The sequence below is a fragment of the Papio anubis genome, chromosome 7, assembly GCF_008728515.1.
Source record: "Papio anubis isolate 15944 chromosome 7, Panubis1.0, whole genome shotgun sequence".
NCBI classification, from domain to species: Eukaryota; Metazoa; Chordata; class Mammalia; order Primates; family Cercopithecidae; genus Papio; species Papio anubis.
In genome coordinates this window covers 54423118-54440707 of record NC_044982.1, presented here as the reverse complement: position 1 = coordinate 54440707, position 17590 = coordinate 54423118, and the positions used below count along the sequence as shown (strand labels likewise).

At 42.9% G+C, this 17590-nt stretch overlaps 1 protein-coding gene across 4 annotated transcripts in view; it reads right to left on the bottom strand.

The window, feature by feature from the left end:
• Positions 1-17590, bottom strand: part of NID2 (nidogen 2) — a 63621-nt gene that overhangs the window by 17815 nt on the left and 28216 nt on the right. For 3 of the 4 annotated variants that reach the window (XM_009211538.4, XM_003901792.5, XM_009211540.4), the window contains 4 exons: positions 16393-16623; positions 7319-7462; positions 6495-6623; positions 4855-4998 (listed from right to left, as the gene is read on the bottom strand). In XM_009211538.4, the coding sequence (XP_009209802.1) occupies positions 4855-4998; positions 6495-6623; positions 7319-7462; positions 16393-16623 (648 nt within the window). The remainder of the gene's footprint in view (positions 1-4854; positions 4999-6494; positions 6624-7318; positions 7463-16392; positions 16624-17590) is intronic. The other variant, XM_009211539.4, reaches the window with a different exon arrangement.

Below are 17590 nucleotides of genomic sequence, written 5' to 3'. Positions count from 1 at the left end.
TTGGAGGGCCTCTCACACCATGATAGAGACGAGAGTCCAGCTAGTCCCTCCAGGCCCTGAGCATGCATGCACACGACTTCAGATATCAACAGAGAAAACACGGAAAGACTTTCAGCCCCCTGGCAAGGGAGGAACTTTATTGCACCATTGGAGAAGGAGGCCACTGCTTATGCTTAGTCATTACTAGCAGAGATCTGTAGGGACTGCTATAAAAACAAAAACATTCAAGAAGTAGTAGAGCCCCCTTTCTCACTCAGGTAATGAAAGGTAGCTTAATCTCAGTGCAATCCTCCACTCTATCGTCTATTAAGCTGGTAAAGAAACTGTTTGGAAGATGTGTTAAAAATCCTTTGAGTTCATGCTTTTGTGCATGCTTCAACATCCTTCTCACTGCCCCAATACTGAGCAAAACCACTAGGAACTGCTTGATGATAAACCTAACCACTGGCCTCGAGTTCCCCCAGGCTCCCGCCCCTTCACCACCACCCACTTGCCTTTGAGCCCAGTGAAATTTCCTGGCATCAATTAACCTCAAACCCACCCCAGATCCCAATAAAGGCTTCAGCCCACAGGTCCCACTCTTTCTACTCCATAATCTGTTCAGTTGGGCACCCTGCTGATTGCACCCCTGCGTGGCATGTGGTGAACCCACTCCAGACCTGTGAGTGTAATAAACTACTTCCTTTCAAGTTTCATCCTTGCCTCCTCCTGTAACCACACTGATTTTACCATACCATACCCAACATCTACCTACCTTCTTGGAACAGGAAACCTGGCCAGGCACATAATGGAGATAATGCTTTTGTTATCAAAAAAGAGAGAAGCTAGGCCAGGTGTGGTGGCTCACGCCTGTAATCCCAGCACTTTGGGAGGCTGAGGGGAGTAGATCGATTGAGCTCAGGAGTTTGAGACCAGCCTGGGCAACATGATGAAACCCCCTCTCTACAAGAGATACCAAAATTAGCTGGGCATGGTGGTATGCACCTGTAGTCCCAGCTACTTGGGGGGCTGAGGTGGGAGGATCACTTGAGCCTGGAAGGTTGAGGCTGCAGTGAGCTGTAATCACACCATTGCCCCCCAGCCTGGGTGATAAAGTAAGACCCTGCCTCAAAACAAACAAACAAACAAACAAACAAACAAACAAAAGAAAAGAAAAAGAAAAACACCAGGAAACCCGAGAAAGAATAATGTCAGTATCTACCCTTAGGCTCCTCCTGAGTAATGATGACTCTGGGTAATGGGCCATCTGTAACCCAGCTTCCTCCACTCACACTTGCTCCTCCTGGGAAGGTCCCAACTCAAGACAATCTGCTTTTGCACCTGGCCAAGTCACAACAATCCAAAAGGACAAACATGTCTGAGAAATATCCAGCTCACACCAACACAAGTTTGAAATCACTCCAGATTGAGGGAAGCTGCAGAGGATTTAACTCTACTTGGATAAAAGCCTCCTGGCTAGTGACTCAGACCAGACTTGAGAACCCAAATCCAAGTGCAGCCTCTCCAGGGAGCCGGGTTTTTAACGAACTGTGGCTGGAGAAAAACTCCCACACCCCCTTATTGTTAGTTTGATGGAGTAAAAGAGCACATGTGCTTTAACAATGCCTAGCTCCCACAAAATACAGCCTCTATTCTTTGTCACTGAGACACATGTGTACTATGGAATGCCTTTAAATATGCACACATACACCTATATTTCTATATTTATTCTTCAAGTTCCTTTCATGATTAGCCTAGCCTGATTTATGCACGGGTCTTTAGGGAAATGACCATTCATTCTCTACTACTCCACAATCTGGAAGTTTAGAAGGCAGCCACATGGTAAGTGGCTGTGGTAGGCAGCCTCTAAGATGGCCCCCAGCAATCCCTACCTAGTGGGATTCATGGTCTTGTGTAATCCCTGCCCTTTTAGTAACTTGCTTTTAATCAATAAAGCAACATTGAAGGGATGTCATTTTTGTGATTATGACTTCCATCTTGCTAGCAGACTTTCTCTGGCATTAATAAAGTAAGCTGTCATGTTAGAGAGGCCCAAGTGAGAAAAAACTGAAGGCAACCAACAACCAGTAAGGAACCAAGGCTTTCAATCCAATGGTCCTCAAAGAACCGAATCCTGCCTATAACCATGAGTGGATCTTTCCCCAGTTAAGCCTGCAGATGAGACCACAGACCCACCAGACACTTTGACTGTGGCCTTGTGAGAGATCCTAAAGCACAGGACCCAGCTGGGCCATTCCCAGGTCCCTGGACAACTGATACTAAATGTCTATTGTTTGAAGCTGCTACACTTTAGGGTAATTTATTACACAGCAATAGATAACCTAAAGCAGAGAGCCTAAATAAAATCCTAAAAGCAAAGAGCCAGAAATAAAATAGGGACAATTGAAAATGGCAAAAATAGAGAGGGCAAATAAAAGACAATACTTAAATTCCCAATATGAAAAAGTAGCCAATTTCAGAGCCCTAACATGACCCCAGAAGGTAACCAAAGTCTTGCAGGACAAATAAAGGAAAAAAGGAGGGAGAGAAGAATCATTTTAGAAGTGATCAAAGCATGCAGCATCTAAATTAATATTCTGATTAACACTCATCATATCTAGGCTGAAATTAATTTCAACTTCTTTGCTTTAAACCAGAACACTAAGGAATTAAATATTTTAAAAGCACCATCTCTGCTGATCTGAGCAGCCAGATGTTTAAATAAGAAATTCTACAGACAAGATTTTTCTCAATGGATTCACATTTCTTAGAGCTGGTACTAGGGTTAAACCAAACCAAATGATGTGTTCCACAAGAAGGAAAAGCATCATTCCCACTGTCAGGCTTTGGCATCTCACCCTGAACTCCATACCTGTAGAGGGTATCTGTAAAGAGTATATCTATTACAGATATACTCAATGTTTTCTCACCAGTATATCTATGACAGATGGAGCTCCTGGCTGGTTAAGTGGGACAAACATCTGTGAATTACAAATCTACCTCATTCTAATTGGGAAATACTCTTTATCTAGAGCTAGGGGTGTTTATTCAAGAGGTCCATAGTCTTCTTACATGACTGGGCCTAATACCAAGACACACAGGAATCCCAACTGAGGGTTACCATCTGCATTAGTCAATTTCCTGTTGTTTATAACAGAATATCTGAAACTGAGTAATTGCTAAAGGAAAGGAATTTATTTCTTATAGTTCTAGAGGCTGAGAAGTCTAAGGTCAAGGGGCGAAATCTGGTGGCAGCCTTCCTGCTGGTGGGGACTCTCAGCAGAGGCCTGAGGTGGTGCAGGACATCACATAGTGAGGGGGCTGAGTGTGCTAACATGTTATTTTAGGCAGGTCTCTCTTCTTATCAAGCCTCTAGTTCCCTTCCCATGATAACCCATTAATCCACTGATAGGGGCAGAGCTCTCATGATCCAACCACCTCTTAAAGGCCCTACCTCTCAATACTGCCACGTTGGAATGTAAGTTGCAACATGAGTTTTGGAGAGGCAAATATTCAAGCCGTAGCCTCAACTTTCAATACTACCACCAAAAATATCTATTTAGGAAAAAAAAAAAAAAGGGCGGGGGGCTGAACTGAGTCACGGCTTTGGGTTAGTTCAGCATAAATTGCTCAAGAAAACCATGCAGCAGAGCTTCTGTACAGCACAAGTAGAAAGAGTAAGGATGAGGCTCAGAAACCACCATGTGCACCTGCCCCATCCAGGGAGAAGTGGAGAGCTGAGCTGCTGTCACAGTGACCTTTGTTCTGTCAGTGACACATGCCCTCAGCCTGCTGTCCACTCAGCCCATCCTGCTGAAACCAAAGGGAAAAAGGAATGGCAGAAGGATGAGAATCAAACATCTGGTGAGGAGGAAGGAGGCCCGTGCTATTTGGATCTGGTATAAAGCTCCCAGGAATTGCAAAGCTGTTCTTAGCACATCAGCTCAGTGGGCCTTGGTGGATGGCAGCAGATGCAGACAGCAACACCAGGAGCAGGGGAAAGCCTGCCTTTTAAGGTTCATGTTCCCCAGCAGGCCCGTTCCCATTCCAAACACTTCTCCCACCATTCTCTCATCCCCAGTGTGTTGTTTTACACCCTGTGTGTGTGACTCACATGAAACCGAGTTTCAATCTCATCACATAGCACAGGGTATGTTTGGAAAACCTTTTGTGATTTAAGTAGATTTATTGAATGATTTCTATTTTAAAGTACTCCTAATCCTAGTTTCATGGACATTTTATACTCAGAGTTACGTCTAGCCTTTAAATAACAACCTCACACGTTCTTTCCAAGTTAAATTGCAATGGCTTGCCTTGCAAATGATTTGGTGCTTTTATAAAATACTGCATTAAGTCTTAAAGATAGATTTCTGGGAGAAAAGTTTCGATATGTGTGTCTTTTTATATGTGTGGAGTTCTTCTGTCTTTTGCAAGAGAAAAATTAGAAATTATATATGTGTTTAGAGATAGATTAAAATATCACTTAAAGCAGGAGAATGGCACAATCATAAGTGTTGAATTAAGCCATTAACCAAAGAGATTGAAAGGTGGAGACTGCCTAACAGGAAGGTATGCAACTTTCCCTAAATTCCTCCAGTCTGCACTGGCTCCAAGGAACCAACGTTAGAAGCTCCTGAGTGCTACAGGAATGTCTCCGCCAAGGAAGCCATATATGCTCGTCCATCTAGTCCACAGGAAATCACCCTTGGCTCCCCTTTCTAATTCAAAGGACGCCTTTTTCCTCGCTATTTTGGCAGCCACAAGGCTGTTAGAATCCAAGGAAGTCCTTTGTCTTTTCTGGGAGATCTCCATCTATGTGGGGATGTGCATCCAAGGCGACTTTCCACTCACTGAAGCTGACCCGCAGTTACTCACCAGTGCACTGGTGCCCGTCGCCAGCATAACCAGGCAGGCAGGCACAGCTGAATGCGCTGCCTCCGTGGTGGACACACCGGGCCTGTCCAGCAGGAGCACAGGTATGACTGCCATCCTCACAGGGGTTGGGAGGTGGGGTGATCACTGAAAAGAGAAGAAGGCAAGGGCGTCCAAGAGTTTAGGCCTGCAAAGGGTGAGCCTTGCTCCTCATGGCATGATCCACAGACCAACAAGCAACAGACCAGGGAATGCAGGTTCTCAGACCCTACTCCAGGGGCAGTGATTCAGAATCTGGGATTTTAACAAGATTCCTAGAGGGTTCGTATGCTATTAAAGTTCAAGTACTGGTATGAATTTGTGGTTAAAATATTAAGCACAAAAACCCATCACCTAAGCAGTCCTCAATTAAAGTTTATAACACTCCAGAGCAATTGCTACACACACACACACACACACACACACGGTTTCTCTTATCACTTCTACCCCTCCTTATCCCAGTGAATTAAAGTGCATTTTCTTTTCTTTTTTTTTTTTTTTTTTTTTTTAGATGGAGTCTCACTGTGTCACCCAGACTGGAGTACAGTGGTGCGATCTCGGCTCACTGTAACCTCCAGCTGCAGGGTTCAAGTGATTCTCCTGCCCCAGCCTCGTGAGTAGCTGGGATTACAGGTGCAAGCCACCACGCCCAGCTAATTTTTCTATTTTTAATAGAGATAGGGTTTCACCATGTTGGTCAGGCTGGTCTCGAACTCCTGACCTCATGATCCGCCCACCTCAGCCTCCCAAAGTGCTGGGATTACAGGCGTGAGCCACCATGCCTGGCTAAAGAGTGCATTTTCTCTGCTCTCATCCAGCTTTATCAATGGGATGAATTAGGATCGTTCTTTTGATCCATTCTTAGGTCTGTAGTATTTTTTGGAAATATAGAAGGGGTAATTTGGTTACAGAAGGAGCTCTTTAGCCAGTCAAGTAGGACATGCATCAGTGAATGATGAATCCATCTCTTCTAATTTGAAAAATACTTTAGGCTCTATCTAAAGAGCTGGAGGTGTTTACTAGAGGTTCATCATCTTATTACATGATTGGGCCAGAAATCTCAACTGAGGTGGACATCCTTCAATAACTCAACACCAAAAATATCAATTTAGGGAAAAACAGTGAAAATAAACAGGGCTGAAACTGAGCAATAGCTTTGAGAGATTTTGTTTTGTTTGTTGAGACAGTCTCACTCTATTACCTAGGGTGGAGTGTACTGGCATGCTCTCAGTTCACTGCAACCTCTGCCTCCTGCGCTCAAGCAATCCTCCTGTCTCAGCCTCCTGAGTAGCTGGGACTACAAGCTTGTGCCACCACACCTGGCTAATGTTCTGTATTGTTTGTAGAGATGGGGTTCTGCCATGCTGCCCAGGGTGGTCTTGAACTTCTGAACTCAAGCGATCCACCTGCCTCAGCCTTCCAAAGTGCTGGTATTACAGGCGTGAGCCACTACGTCCAGCCAGCTTTGGGTTATTTTAATGTAAACTGTCTTCTAAAGAAAACCATATAGCAGAGCCTCTGAATAGCAGAAGTCAAAACATTGATAAAGGGCAAGATTAAAGAGCACCATTTTGGCCACACAAGAAAATGATTTTGGAACTCACAGATGCAAGTATGCCGGTCATCTGCAAACTCATAACCACTCCGGCACTCACACCTGTAGGTTCCAGGCAAGTTGATACACACGGAGTTGGGGCCACAGCGATGAAAGCCAGTTGCACATTCATTTTCATCTAAGAAGAAATGAGAACAGAAAAATTCTGCTTAATTCAAGGGTCCCGGAAGTGGAGGGTCTAAAAACTCAAGGTTTTCTGACCAGTATGATGCTTCAATGGGACAAATGGTTGGCAGATGTAGAATTCTTAAAAATCAGATATGAATGCGTGTTGCAGATAACCAGAAATAGTAAAAAATTCATGCCATTCAAGTAAACACCACAGGAAGATACATTTTTAAGTGAATATTCTAAGACTTCTTTAACTGTTTTAAAAATAATGGATACTTGGAAGAAAACCAACAATTTTTTTTTTAATATCAAAAAATTTCTACTGTTGCCCTTTGGGGATATAAGAAACACAATGTCTGTCTAAAATTTAAAGAAAACCAGAAAATGAGATTTTTAGTAAGTCTAAGAACTACTTATTACAGGCTCAACATTACAAAACTTAACTCAAAACATCCAGGAATTGCAACAGATGTTTTCTTTTCACAGCCCCAGTGCAAAATCCACTCCACTCCAAACCATCTTTTCAAACCTAAACAGCTATGCTTTAATTTTTAAATAACTATATTCAGATTAACAGCTGCTAAAATCATTGGCAATGGAGGTTGTAAAGGTGACAGATACTTGTCTTCTACAGATATAATGCTGGGAGGGCAGAGGAAGAACAAGGGCTACAAGAAGGAGACACGAGAACATAGCTCTTACCCACACAGTTCCGTCCATCTCCCTGGTACCCAGAGGCACACTCACAGGTGTAATCTACACCTGTCCCCGGATGGCACCGTGCTGTTGTGTCACACATGTGGCTCCCATCATAGCAAGGATTCACCGGAGTGAGGTCTGAATCCTCTGCTTGAGTAGAGGGGACATAAAAGTACAATCTGGCGATTGGTAAGAGAATGTCACAGATAGAGATAGAAGAGTCCTCGGAACTGACTGCATGTCTGTTTTGTGACACACCTGGAGACCTTACTCAATTATCCATATCCGAAGCTAGGGATTTTCTGCACTTCAGTTTTAAACTCCAGCATGGCTTCCTATTGCCTACCCTACAGACAACTAGTACCTTTACTTGCTTTCAGTAGGTTTGCATCCAGGGAATAAAAATGCCCAACACATCTGTTTTAAAAGTGCTTTTGCTCTATTATTTCCTGTGATTCTTGGGATAATTATGTGTGGTGAGCTGTTATCCCCATTATGGGTCATTTTCACAGATAAGGAAATTGAGACATGGGAAAAATTGCCCAAGCTCAGAAAGTCAGGAAGTGGCACAGCAAGGACTCAGACTCCAACTTCCTGGTTCTAAATCTCTCGATCTCTTACTAAAATTCCCAATTTTTATGGGCAAATCCAATTAATTAAAAAAATCTTGCTGTTTAAAGATTCCTAAGACTAAACGGGAATGACTTACCCAGTATTTACTCTTCAGGAGTAGCCTTACCAAGGATCCATCTACTCACTAGGTAGCGATTACTTAACAACTGAAACCTTCCCTAGAGAAGTCTATTTTGGCTGAGCATGGTGGCTCATGCCTGTAATCCCAGAACTTTGGGAGGCTGAGGTAGGAGGATCGTTTGAGGCCAGGAGTTCAAGACCAGCCTGGGCAATACGCCAAGACCTTATCTCTACTAAAAAAAGAAAGAAAATTAGCCGAGCATGGTGGCCCATGCTTGCAGTCTCAGCTACTCCAGAGGGTGAGGCAGGAGGATGACTTGAGCCCAGGAGCTTAAGCTTGCAGTGAGCCATGATTGTGCCACTGCACTCCAGCCTAGGTGACAGAACAAGACCATGTCTTAAAAAGATATATTTATTTCTACATAATAGTCAACGCTCATTGAGCATTTATGAGTGAGGCACTGTTCTAAACAGACAGAAGAATGCCTGATTACATCCTCCTAACTACATGGTGAGGAAAATATTATCTCCACTTCTGCATCACAGAGAGGCCAAATAACCTGCCCAGAGTAACACCGTCAGAAGAGGTGGATGGAGCTGGAATCAAAGCCTAGCAATCTTGCTCCATAGCCCATGCTTTCCACTGCTTTGCTGCAACCCTTGCTGAAGGAACTTCATGAAGTTATCTCGTCTACCAATGGCATAGAGGCATTGGAAGGAGTGTCAGATGCTCAGGTAGAATGAATCTATCAACTCGAGCACTTCTGTGTACTTCCAATTCTGCCATGTCAAATGGAAATAAGAATATGTCCATTTGCCAGTCCTGCTAAAGAAAATTAAGAAAACCCAACAGGATATATTTGAAAGCCAGTTCCCCGTCGGCAGGTCTACCCAGTCTCTACTGACTGCATTCCTTCTGCCTTCTCAGTGGGGCCACTGTTCATCATTATTTGAGGTTCTAGCTCAATCTCAGTCCCTAGAATTAACTCTAATCTTAGACTCAAAAAATTTCCAGAGCCCCGGCTAAGCCTGTCAGGTTCTACATTGAGCCATCTCTGCTACGAAGGGGGCTCCATCTAAGTTGTAATAACTCAGGCTTCTGCCTCATACTTCTGTGCCTGAGGCCCTGGTCTTGATAGCCAGCTTAGCATCCTCTGAGTCCCGTGCTGCTTGCCAGTTCTCACTACCCCCAGACACCAGCATCATGGCATCTGTAGGCAGACTCTGGCAGTATCACCCGTTTTACCACCTCCTCCTGGATTCTCTATCATTTCACTCTGTCTGACCCATGTCCCCCCCCCTGCTTTGTACAGAATCTTCTATTAAAATGGAGAAACAACAACAGGAGAGAATCAGGTTCTTGTCTTATACTGAGCCTTCAGTGAGGACATGACCCTGATGTTCTCCGTTGTAACAGATGCTGACTCAGGAACCTGGTCTATGCTCTCAACTCGGCAACCACAACCCTACTGCTATCGGGGGAGACTTGCCCAAAGTGACTCCTAGTCTAGATCCCAAGTGCTGACTGCTGCAGCCAACCTCTTAGACTGGACTCACTCCCAGTCCTTCAGAGTGTCTGGCATTCTTCCCAGTGCCTGCCCTACTGCCCATGCTATGGCTCTTCCAAGTGCCCTCTCATAGCCTGCTGTGAGCTGCGATGCCTTGGCTGAGACAACCTTGTTTTCTGGCAAACCCTTTCCAACCCACTTTATAAGAAACACCACAGTGCATTCTTGGAGTGGAATATTCCCATATTATTGATTCCCGTATTATTGGCTGAAAATAAGGAGGGCTATGGGTTTTATCCTCAGTTCACCATAATGTTGTTGGCCGGAGTAACAGAATCTTTACCAAAACAAAGGACCAACAAAAAATTCTAGCACTTTTTAAACCTGATGAACTATGTAAGCATAAGCCTAGCTCCCTGAAGCATGCAGACATCCTTGGAAGTCTGTTCCTCTGGATCTCTTGGCTGACAGGAAGGAGGCACTACGCTGGGGTTGTGGTTGCCAAGTTAACTTGAGCCTAGACCAGGTTCCTGAGTCAGTCCCTCAACAGGTTATAACTGAGGACAAGGTCATGTCCTCATCCATGAGGACCCAATGTAAGACAAGAATATGATTCTCCCCCATCATTGTTTTTCCATTTTAGGCAGATTCTGTACAAAATGCCTGGCATACCCCACCAAAGCAGGAAGTAATCGTCAACATGTTTTAATTTATAAATACTAATGCTTAGCCTTCTTATTCAGTACTTTCCAGCATCAAAATTTCACCATGGCACATTCCAGCAAAGATTAGTGAGTTCACATGGACATCAAGAGCTTACCACCCTGTTAGGCATTACAAGAAAAAAACAAAAACAAAAAGTCAGCTCAAAAGTTGACTTGCAAACTTGGATGGGCTATATTACCCTACCTAAAATTGAGAAGAAAGTGTCCCTAATTACTCAATACTGATTTAAAACGTATGTCACTTACAGGATTAGTTCCGTAATTTGCAATCCCCAGTGCAGAATGAAAATGTGGAGCCCGTGGTTCAAAGTAAAGCATTAAACCAAGCATGGCGCTCTTCTGAGCACTGGGCCCCATTCGCTGAACTTGGCTTCCCAAAACTTTTTTAAAATACATTTCTAAAACCATTTCACGACTCCTTCTCTATGACTTGTGAGCTTTTCTCCTATTATAGTAAGTAAAGAACAGCAGCATCCGTCTTAAGACATTTTCTATTTCACCCTCTTAAACTGCTTGACTCTCCAGCAGAGGATCTGGAACTAATTTACTCATTTAATCAAGGGGAAGAGCGGTTTTCCTTAAAGGAACAGTCCGTTCAGCTTCACTGCACGGCCCTCTGCCCAGAGCCTCCTCAACTTGCCAAAACGACCATTGAAGTGGAAGGACAGGAAGGATTTTTGGATCCTGTTTTATGACCCCACAAAACGACGAGAAAAAAAAACCGGCTAGCTCACACTTAAAACTTAAAGCTCAAACAATTGGTGGGGGGTGGCACTGCTGGTTGGGAAGTCAACGAGGGACAGAGGCTTCAATTACTCACTGGGAAAGACACCCCAGTTCTGCAGCCTTGCCCTGGGAAATCGTGCCACAGCCACATCAGGTGTGGACAGCTGTGCTGTTTCCCATGAATTCCAACCAGATGATAGCTCCCTCCGGAAAAAGTGAGCAGTTCTTAGGAAGATACTGCTATGCACCAAGAGGGGAAAGAAAAAAACTTGTCTGTTGGTGTTTCTTTTTTGTTGTCTTTTTTTTTCCTCCTATTCAGGTAGAACGAACAGTACTGCTGTGGGTGGATGAAGTAGGGTTCAAACACAAAGGGTTTAAAAGACACACATTGCCTCTTTTAAAGTTTGGTCTAAATTATGAGGCAGTCATGAGGCCAGTGTGGAATATCAGAGCCATGAGGGGTAAGGGTATGCATACTGGAGCCAGCGCCCTTGAGTCCCAGCTCACCACTTACTATGACCAGGCAAACTACTTCATTTCTATACCTCAGTCTCATTATCTGTAAAATGGGATAACAACCCCACCCCTACCCCACCATTGGGTAGAGGTCGCTGTGGGGATTAAATGAGTTAATTCATGTAAGGTGCTTAGAACAGTACTTGGCACCAAGTAAATCATCCTTTGACATTACTTGACTGGGGTGATAGGGAAAATCATAAAATTCTAAAGAAAACAAGCAACTTGGTACCTGCCAGTTTGCTTTCTCTGATCCTTTCTTACTCTCATTTGGTATGTCTTCTAGGAAAAATATACCCAGAGATACATCTTTTTCCTAAATGGTTCCAGAATCTGAATGGGACTCCGTAGCCTGGTAGATTATTTCACGAACGATTGCTTTTACAGATCAGATGCCTACACCCAACACAGGGCTGACCCAGACATTTAAAGGTAAAGACCATTCTCCCCAGTAGTTTTGTTTAAATCTCTCATTGAGAAATCTAGTACAGCAATCTTTCCCTTTCTAATTTACATGTTCCCCTAAAATCAACTCACTTTTTCATGTGTTCATTTGCTACCTTACAATCCCATCTCTGGGCAACCAGTGCCTACATTCCCAACCAAGTTTCTTAAAACCAATCAACCAAACCACCTCAGGATTCTCATTACAAGTCACTTCCACATCCTAGAAAAGAGTCCCGTCTTGATACCTTAATCTTGTCCTATTGCTGAAGCAACACTTCTTTATTGAGCCTGCTGAAGCTTAAGGAGCCCTCAGCTCCAATAACAAAGCACAGAACTGTGGATCACTTACAGATTCACCTCGCTGAGGAGCTAACTCTGTGCTTAACAGTTTCAATACAGTGGCTGTGAATGAAGATGGTTTTTTTCTCCTTGTGTGGCTCTCACATTCCAGGGGAAAACATGACCTGGTTTTCAGAACTAAATGTCCCCTTGATCTGACAAAGCCACTCCCCATCTGTAGAGTTCCCTGACTTCACAAGCTCATCCTCTGGCTTGCTTGAAACATTTTTTACTAATTAAGACCTTGCTTTTTAGGATGGTTTTACATTTAGAGAAAAATGGAGCAGGAAGTACAGAGCTCCCATATTCCCCCCCACCCGCAATGTGTAGTTCCCCTATTAACATTGTGCATTAGTGTGGTGCATTTGTTATCCCTGATCAATATTGATACATTATTAACTAATGCCCATAGTCTGCAGTAGGGCTCTCTTGGTGTTGGACAGTTCTATAGACTGACAAACACATAATGGCCTATTACAGTATCGTACAGAATAATTTCACTGCCCTAAAAATCCCGTGTTCCACCCATGCATCCTTCTCCTCCTTCCTCCTGAACCACTGGCAAGCACTGATCTTTTTACTGTCTCTAGAGTGTAACCTTTTCCAGAATGTCACAGTTAGAATGTTTCTGTATGTAGCCTTTTCAGACTAGCTGCTTTCACAGAGCAACATGCTTTTAAGTTTCCTGCATGTCTTTCTGTGGTATGATATGCTGAGAACATTTTAAAATCAGTCTTCACAGGTGAGGCTAATGGTCATTGAAATTTGAGAACCACTGCTTATTTTGAGACGGGTCTTGTTATGTGGCCAACACGGTCTCAAACTCCTGGGCTCAGGTGATCCTCCCACCTCAGCCTCCAGAGTAGCTGAGATTACAGGTGCAAGCCACTGTGCCCGATGAGAATGGTTTTAGAGTTTTGTTTCTAATACTGTTTGCTTCTATTTTTATTTTTTGAAGTGGAGTCTCACTCTCTCCCACAGGCTGGAAGGCAGTGGCACAATCCCAGCTCACTGCAACCTCCGCCTCCTGGGTTCAAGCAATTCTCCTGTTTCAGCCTCCTGAGTAGCTGGGACTATAGGCACATGCCACCACACCTGGCTAATTTTTTTTGTGTGTATATATTTATATATTTTTTATTTTCTTTTGTAGAGACAGGGTTTCACCATGTTGGCCAGGCTGGTCTTGAATGCCTGACCTCAGGTGATCCACCCACCTCAGTCTCCCAAAGTGCTGGGATTACAGGCATAAGCCACCAGGCCCGGCCTTCAATTGAGATGTAATTCATATACCATACAATTCATCCATTTAAAGTACATAATTAAACAATTTAGTATATTCAGTGTTATACAACCATCACCACAATCAATTTCAAAACATTTTCATCACCCCCAAAATTAACCCTGTACCCTTTAGCTATTAACTCCCTATTCCCTCATTATCTCTTAGCCCTGGGCAACCACAAATATGCTTTCTATGTATATGGATTTGCCTATTTTGGATATTTTACATAAATGTAACCATTTAGTGTGCTGTCCTTTGTCACTGGCTACCTTCACTTAAGGTTTTCAGAGTTCATCCATGTTGTTGCACATATCCGTACTTCATTCCTTTTTATGGTTGAATAATATTCCAGTATATGAATATATTTTTTGGTGTCCATTCATCAACTGATGGACATGTGTGTTGCTTCTACCTTTTGGCTATTATGAATAATGCTACTATGAATATACACAAATCAGTTTTTGTAGGGACCTACGTTATCATTTCTTTTGGGTATATAGGGAGGAGTAGAATTGCTCCATTAAATGGCAACATCATGTTTCACTTTGAGAAACTGCTATTTTCTGTTTTTCACAGTAGCCACGTCATTTTATAATCACATCAGCAACGTATGAGGGTTCCGAGTTTTCCACGTTCTAGCCAACACTTATTACCCGTTTTTTGATTATACTCAACCACATGAGGTAAAGTAGTATCTCATTGTGGTTTTGATTTGCATTTCCCTGATGACTAATGATGCTGAGCATCTTCACACATGCCCATTGGGTGGGTATCTGTATATCTTTCTGGAGAAAGGTTATTGCAGATCCTTTGCCCATCTTTTGGTTAGCTTGTTTCTGAGTTGTAAGAATGCTTCATATACTCTAGAACAAGTCTTATTAAATACATGATTTACAATACTGTCTTCCCATTCTATGGGTTGTATTTTCACTTTCTTAATGTCCTTTGAAGCACAATTTTTTTTTTGAGACGGAGTCTCGCTCTGTCTCCCAGGCTAGAGTGCAGTAGTGCGATCTCTACTCACTGCAAGCTCCGCCTCCCAGGTTCACGCCATTCTGCTGCCTCAGCCTCCAGAGTAGCTGGGACTACAGACACCCACCACCATGCCCAGCTAATTTTTTGTATTTTTAGTAGAGACGAGGTTTCACTGTGTTAGCCGGCATGGTCCCCATCTCCTGACCTTGTGATCCGCCCACCTCGGCCTCCCAGAGTGCTGGGATTACAGGCGTGAGCCACCAAACCTGGCCTGAAGCATAAACTTTTAAAATGTTGATGACACCCAGTTTATTTTGCTGTTGCTTGTGCTTTTAGTGTCGTACCTAAGAAACCATTACCAAATTCAAAGTCACAAAAATTTACCCCCAATTTTTTTTCTAAAAGTTTTAGCTCTTACACTTAGGTCTGTTGGTCCATTTTGAGTTGATTTTTGGATATGCTGTGAGGTAAAGGGTTCAACTTCATTATTTTGTATGTGGTCACTCAGTGGTCCCAGTACCATAGTTAACAGTTTAAAAGACTATTCTTTCTCCATTGAATTGTTATGGCACTGTTGTTGAAAAAGCAATCGACTTTTAATGTGTCTATTTCTGGGTTCCCACTTCTATTCCCTTGATCTGTACGTGTATTCTTATACCAGGACCACATTGTCTTGATTACTCTACATTTCGAGTTTGAGAAATATGAGTCTGACTTTATGCTTCTTTTCCAAGATTGTTTTGGCTGTTCTGGGTTCTTTGAATTTCCATATAAATTCTAGAATCAGCTTGCCAATTTCTGCAAAGAGCCAGCTGAGATTCTCATAGGGTTTATGTTGAATTAATAAATCAATTCAGGAAGTATTCACATCTTAACCATATTAAGTCTTCCAATCCATGAATATGGAACGGTCTGCCCATTTAACTGGGTCTTAACTTTTTTCCAAAAAATGTTTTGTGGGATGCAATGTACAAGTACTGCACTTCTTTTTAAAAATTTATCTCTTTTTGAAACAATTTCTTAATCTTCAGTTTGCTTATTGCTACTATAAATGCAATTAATTTGGTGTACTGATCTTGCATATCCTGTAACATTGCTGAACTTGTTCTTTAGTTCTAATAGTTTTTTAGTGAATTCCTGAGATTTTCTACATAAAATGTCATCTGAAACTAATTTTACTTTGTCCTTTCCAATTTAGATGGCTTTTATTTCGTGTTCTTGCCTAATCACCCTGGCTAGAACTTCAAGTACTGAATTGAATAAAAATGGCAAGAGCAGACATCCTTCTCTTGTTCCTAAGCTTCAGGGAAAAGCATCCAGTCTTTCACCATTAACTATAATGTTCTGGGGATCGTGGAGGGGGAGGTTATACATCAAGTTCCATGATGTTTTGTTTTTCCAGGTACTAGCTCTTTGCCCCACCTTGGTTTTGGATGAAATTCTCCTCATCTGTTTTAGCTAAAATGTCACTTACGTGGTGATATCTCTCCTCAATCTTCAAACTAGACTTATAGTGCCCTGCACTTATTACACTTGTAACAAATACTTGTCAGCATTGCTCTCCCTAATTCCAGTCCACCTTGTTCACAGGTATATTCCTGATTGGCACACACAGTTGGGTATTGCTCTAAACCAGCCTCACATACCATGCTCTATTTCCTGACTTTGGCAGGGACACTGTTCCCTGCCCTAAAACTCTTTTCTGCCTGTTTCCAACTCAAGGGCAAGGATCTGTTCTATTCATCCTTATACCTAGCACCTAACACAGCCTGGCACTAGGTAACCCTTAGTAACCTCTGTGAATCATTTTAACTCTACTTAAAAGGATGTCATTTTTACCCAACAACAAAAAAAAGGAAACCTTACCTTCAACCGGGCCAATCTGATTGGTCACAGCAAATCTAAGCACTCTTTCTTCATCATTATACAAGGCAAAGACCCGGTCCACACTCAGCTGCTGGGTGGTAGGGAAGGCCGGGCGTCTGGGGGCGTGCCTGCACACCTGGTAAGTGATGTTCTGGTGGATGCGGTAGGACCATGTTTGGTTGATTGCACCAAAAGTCAGAGAGTAGTCTCTGGAACTTGTAGAGGTCACAGCTGCAATAAACACATTGGTAGTTTTTTAAAAAATATTAAATAAAGAGATTTTCATGTGGGGTGGATTTTTCTGCAGAGGTTTTCATCTAATTCTTGGAGTGTGTTCCCTTGGGAACTTCCTGAGTTTATATGAAAAAATTTGCAAGGAAATCCCAAAAACCTGAGTGGATGCAAAGCCACAGTGGTGAGGGGGAGAAGGCACTACAGTTGTCCGTGTTATTATATGCAAATAAGTGTTACTGAGTGCCAGTCATGCCAAGGGTGCTCTATACATACTGCCTCGTTTCTTCCTCACAACAGCCTGGTGAGGTGGGCACTGAATTGTGTGATCAGAGGCTCACAGAGGTTAAGTAGCCTAAGATGCAACGCTGCTTCATGGTAGAACTGAAAATGAAACTCACACTGGTTTGACTCTACACCCTAAATTTTAAACCAATCCATCCTCTACATTGCACAGAAGTGACGACTTCCAACACCTCGCACTTCAGTAAATCTGAAGGATTCCAGAGAAAGGAAAGGGTTGTCTCTCACAATCTGAGTCTAGGAGTCAAGCCCAGGTCAGTGATCTGGACACTGACCATTTTGTTCACAGCCCAGGTCGCTGCTTCCCATTGTCTTCCCTACATCTCCTGCCAGGCTGCCAGCTCTCGGCATAGGAGCAGCAGGGGTTAGAGGAAAGGCACAACTCAGTCCGGATTGCTGTGCTGCACAACAGCAACTGTGATAGAGGCTGCATCCTATATGCAGGTAGTATTTTCACAGACCACATCACGCTTCACACACATTATTGACCATGTAACATAGAAAAAACATTTTTAGTTCCATGCTAAAGATGAGAAAATACATTCTCAGATATTAAGAGGCCTTTCCCTACAGATATTAAATGGCAAATCCAGGATATAAGTTATCTTTTGACTCCAAATCTAGCATTAGTTTTATAATAAAATACAGCATCTCTGTGTTTTTG